General features: G+C 48.1%; 1 protein-coding gene across 3 annotated transcripts; it reads left to right on the top strand.

Annotated features, from left to right (window-relative positions):
- LOC119318719 lies at nucleotides 1–3273 on the top strand. Of its 3 annotated transcripts, none has more exons than XM_037593311.1 (3): nucleotides 1–202; nucleotides 311–1536; nucleotides 2384–3273. In XM_037593311.1, the coding sequence occupies exon 2, from the start codon at nucleotides 350–352 to the stop codon at nucleotides 1526–1528; it is 1179 nt and encodes a 392-aa protein (XP_037449208.1). In that variant the 5' UTR covers nucleotides 1–202; nucleotides 311–349; the 3' UTR covers nucleotides 1529–1536; nucleotides 2384–3273. The 3 variants fall into 3 exon arrangements, with proteins under 3 accessions (XP_037449208.1, XP_037449207.1, XP_037449206.1); XM_037593310.1 differs by lacking the exon at nucleotides 2384–3273 and adding an exon at nucleotides 2212–2368; XM_037593309.1 differs by lacking the exon at nucleotides 2384–3273 and having other exon boundaries at nucleotides 3–202; nucleotides 311–1917.
- The last annotated feature ends 1885 nt before the right edge of the window (nucleotides 3274–5158 follow it).

The following is a 5158-nucleotide window of genomic DNA, read 5'->3' as shown; positions in this document are numbered from 1 at the left end:
CATTGGCGATGCGATAGTCCCCCTCCACCTCCACCACCGCCCGCCCCCCGGCCCCTCGGGGTCGCCGCCGTCGCCGCTGCCCCTTCTTCCTCGCCGGGGCATCGCGCGCCGCTGTCTCCGCCCCGCCCCCGCCGGAAAGTTCGAGTCTTTGGCTGGCCGGCCGGCCGGCCGTCCGCCCGCCCCCTCTGACTGATTGATTGAGGTATGAGCAGCTAGCTAGCCTAGGTCGTTTCCTCTCCATCCATCCGTCCAGCGCCGGCGGCGATTGGCCTCTAGCTGGTGGTAAATCTCGCTGCGAATTTCTGCGCAGATCCGCGCCCGGAGCCGCGGAATCGCGCATGATCTAGCAATGGAGCCGTCGGATCTGAACACGCACCTGCCGCCGCGGAAGCGGCTGCTGGCGGGGCTCCGGACGGCGGCCGCGGCCTCCCCCTGCGACGCCGCCGAGCCCGACCCCGCGCCCGTGCCGCCCCTGCTCCTCCCCGACGGCCTCGCGGCCCGCCTCCGCGCCATGCCGCCGGCCAGCACGCAGCAGGAGATCATCCAGGCCGCCCAGCGCGCGGCCGACGCTGCCGCCGCCGCCGCGGCCGCCGCCTGGGCGGCTGCCGTCGACAAGGCGGCCGTGGCCGCCAGGGCTAGGGCTGCGGCCAGGGCTGCCATGGAGTTCCTCGACTCCCTCTGCATCGCTGGCGCGTCCAGAAATGGGATCCAGCTGCTCAAACCGAAATCCAAGAAGAAACATGTGCAGGTCAAGCTCCTGTACAGGCCGCCGTCATCCAATGGCCGGGCGATCGAGGGCGCAGAAGAGGCTGTTGGTGGTGATGTCACTCCCAGGCCACATCGTCGACGCAGGGAGAGCGACGAGGAGGTCGCTCGCAAGCTGCACCGCGTGATGAATAGCTCGCCCCGGATTTCCTTCACCGGACCCAAGAGACCCCGTGGCATTGCCGATGGGAAAGATGGGTTCCATAGTGATGGGGGTGGGGTTGATGCTTGCAATGGTTCCTCGACGCACACGCCAACTGAGGTTAGTTTCGTTAATGGAGGAGGCTCAGTAGGGAAATCCGGTGAGAGAACTATCCACTCTTCCAAGCTTAGGGCTCCGGACGCCGACGGTGAAGAGTATCCTTGGAACACTGCAAAGAGTAGCAGGCACATTGCTGACAATGGAGATGGAGTCGGAAACCTAAGCGCTGGTCGGAAAGTGAAGATCAAGAGGAAGCAGCTGTTTCTGAACCACCATTCTAACGGTGAACAGAGAGAAGAGGATAAAGAAACAGAGCAATCCAGAGATCCTCCCATAGGATACTGCAATGAGCTCAAGTCCAATGGCGCAGAAAAGCGATCTAGTTTTGCAGACGCAATGGCAGTACCTGGGGGCGATGATCCTGCGCCGACCAAGATCACGTCCGTGTGGAAGTTCAAGAAGTTCAAACCGGCGTCGTCGTCGCACTGCTCCTCCGACAGCAAGATGTTGTGTTCCTCGAGTTCGGCGGCTGAAACCTCTGCTTCGGTGAAGGCTGATTGATTAGTGAGGTGAGGTTGTTACCTCATTAGCTTACATATATATATATATATATATATAGTCATCAGATGCGTGTCCTAGCTATATATATGCTTGTTGTGAGATTTTGTATGTTGAAATTTTTACTATCCGGACAGACAGACAGACAGACAGCGAGAGGAGGCCATCCCTCTCGGTAGATTCCCACCTTTCATTCGATTTTCATACAAATGTGCTTGCTTTATAGTATATGAGTTATCGGGTATTTGTACCGAATCGGTCCTGTTCTGTACCTCCCATTTTTATATGTCAGTAATGATAGAAACTGTGACAAATTTCTGGAGTTGATAGTTATAAATGTTGTACTGGTTGGTGAAATGCCAAATACCATATAAACTTGTAGCTACTGTCCTCTTTGTCTGCCTCTCTTTCATACAGTATAATTTCTGGTGGCTGATATAAATCTCTCTTTATTCTGAATCTGACTCCTAGCAGAGCAACTATGTTAATCCACCTGTCATCCTTAGCGGTAGGGTCAATATTAATTATGTAAACCAACCGCCTTTTAATTGCGACATTTTTGTTTGAGAAAATGGGCACCACATTTAAATTCATCTATAACCTGTTCATTACTCCCTCTGTAAACAGTTATAAGACGTTTTAGATCACTACTTTAGGGATCTAAAACATCTTGTATTTATTTACAGAGGGAGTACATATAATGGTCCTGATCTCCTCAGGTGACGACACATTAAGCCAACAGGACTCAACACCATGTTCTGCAGATTAACATGGATGAAATTACAAGATAAATACTCTGTAGCGGCAGGCTTGATATCCTGGACAATGGCACTTATATTTTTGCACCTTGATTATCAGCCTCAGGTGGTTGAAGGCTATCCGCAACGTCTGAAATTCTGCTTTGTTGGCAAAGATGAGGGCCTGCCGGACAGCGTGAGCTTCAGCCATTTCTGGGCTTTGGATATGATCAAACAAACATCAATTTGCTGCCAGTAACACCCCCTGATGATCGCACACCACAATGCCACAGCCTGCTTGTCCTGATCATTGATATCGATCGTAACAGGCCATCGGGCGGCGGAGACCATTTCTGAATTGGCATCTGGTGTCTCATATCTGTTGGAGCCTGTCGAGCTGACATTATGTAGAGTAATGAAATCAATATAAGCCTTGATTTTCCCTGACCACACGAAGAGGATGAGGCAGCGCCTTGGCATTGCGAGAACAATCTCTGTTCTCCCATACATGGCACATAGCAACTGCCGCAGACATGGAACGGACAGCCCAAACTTCAGTTGTCCAGTCCAGCAACCATATCTTGTGGCATATTCCAGCAACCATATCTTCAGTTCAGTATGAGTGAAATTATTGAGCTTTAGGCAGATTCCATATTCCTTCTTAAATTCCTTCCAGATTTATATTTCACATGTTGGCATTGCAGGAAAACTGCTCAATATTTCCCCCGGGTCGCATAAATAGCGACCATATCTTGTGGGAGTTGAGATCCTGTAGGTAGGCAATTGTGTGTGTTTTCTCCAGAGAACAATCTTCATCTTGTTTCGGCACTGGATCGCCCATAGTTTCTTCCAAGCCTTCTCCGTAGTTGATAGAATCTTGTTTTGGTGCAGAACCTGCAGCCGAAAAGCTTTGGTTGCTCCAAAATTTTGTAGGTTCTTACCAAATCACATGCTGGTTGACAGTGTATACACTGGTTCTGGAGTGAGCTAAGATGGAAAATGTTGGCACCCAGATTGTCTTCTATTTTACATCTTCAGAAGAAAAAAATATTGCATTTTCACTCAAGCTATGCTCATCTTCAAGCATAACAGAGTTGGTTAACATGTAGGGGAGGGCAAGTCGATAATGTGCCAGGGAACCATTGGTCCCTAAGGATGTTTATGTTTTCTGCTCCTGAGCTCAAATGCACCCTCATGAATAGTAAAATAAAAAAACATAGGAATAAGATTTTAAAAAGACTGCTTTTCTGGCAACAAACGTTGTTGAATGTTCCATGTACGTGCAAATTTTCATGAAGATAAAACATTCCTAATGCTCTGAGCAAAAACAATGCTCAAAAAGACTAATTTTTTGAAGAACCTCATGGAAGTGCAGGGGTTCCTATATTTCATTAAGAAGAAGAGAGATGATCGAGTTTATAAGGAAAACCGGATCTAAAAACCTAACATAGCCCGGTTAATTGGGAGAAACCGAGTGAACATCGCAGAACAAACACAAAAAAGAAAAGAACACTAGAGCTTGGGGGTAGGGACTAGGACACGCACGATCTCAAGGCACGTCGTCTGAGCCAGACACAAGAGCGCCAAGGTCCAGAGTGGATTGGCGTGGCTCAAGTGCAACCGGTCTGACTAATTGATTCTCAAAAGATCTCATCCATATCGAGCCTTGCAATTGCCACATCATCTCAGGGTCGTATCCTAACATTACCTGCATAGTACTTCACCAGAGTACTCAAAGCCGCGATTGTTTGCGGCGAATGCGGCTTTTTGTACATGTCAAGGTAGGCTTTCATCTTTTGCTCAGTGCCCTCGACCTTGCTCATCTCTGGCAACTCTTCAAAAACCTTCATCAACCTATGCTCCGCACGCTTGGCCGTTGATTTTAGATCCTCTGCCAGGCTTCTCTAATCCAGCCAGAGTCTCGGGGGACTTCAGCTCACTTTTGCTATCATCTATATCTCTAAACTATTCAACCCCCGCACGAGTTTTTCAAACTCACTCAGGGCTTGGGGCTACTATATACGAGGCTGCATGACCATATGAAGTAAATTTTGTTAGTAAAAGGGCATTACTTGATTTACCTTGAAGCCTGTTAAAAGGCCGTTGAAAGCCTCCTTCAGTCCGTTGTCCACGGACCGAAGACTTTGTAAAACCGCGCCCATCAGGGCGCGGTGTTCCTCGGCAATGGAGGAGCTATTCAAGGCCTCCTTCATCATACCCGGCCACGCAGTCGCGACTCGCTCTGGTGCGGGTGGGGGTGGCGGGGGCACCTCAACTCCCCCCTCGGTGGAAGCCAGGATGGTCGGCCCCTGGCCTCCATTTGCAAAATTTTAAAATTCATCAAAATTCGTATTTTTTACATTTCAAAAAAAACTAAAAAAATACTAATATACATGGAGGCATAATATACATGTGTGTAAATTCTTAGGATGAAATACGTTGAAATGAGGGCTGTGCAAAAAAGCAAATTTGGGGCTTTTAAGCACATGATCAAACATGATCATTTGGGATCCAGTGATCCCTAAGGATGTTTATGTAGTTACCATCATATCACCTACTCTCTATGAAAGGCATTTCTGAAGTACTCCCTCCTTCTAGGTTTACAAGGCCCACACATATTTTGAGACCAACTTCAACCATAAATTTGACTAACAAGATATTAACATAAAACATACAATTGAATTTGTATCTGAAAGGAGTTTTCAATAGGATAATTTTTATGGTACACAACTCTTATATTACTGGTCTGTAATAATTGATGGTCAAAATAAATCTAAAAATATGTGTGGACCTTGTAAACCTGAAAGGAGGTAGTATTGACATGCATGATGTTGCACCACATGTATGTAGATGATCTTGGACTTTGTATTGTCCAAAACCCCCAATAGGCATAGTA

This window comes from Triticum dicoccoides, chromosome 6A (assembly GCF_002162155.2).
Source record: "Triticum dicoccoides isolate Atlit2015 ecotype Zavitan chromosome 6A, WEW_v2.0, whole genome shotgun sequence".
Lineage (NCBI taxonomy): Eukaryota > Viridiplantae > Streptophyta > Magnoliopsida > Poales > Poaceae > Triticum > Triticum dicoccoides.
The sequence above is the reverse complement of the archived record's forward strand: the minus strand, read 5'-3'. Positions and strand labels throughout refer to the sequence as shown.

Excerpts from the sequence above, each read along its gene's own strand:
- LOC119318719 (XM_037593311.1), top strand. The coding sequence starts at position 350 with ATGGAGCCGTCGGATCTGAACACGCACCTGCCGCCGCGGAAGCGGCTG.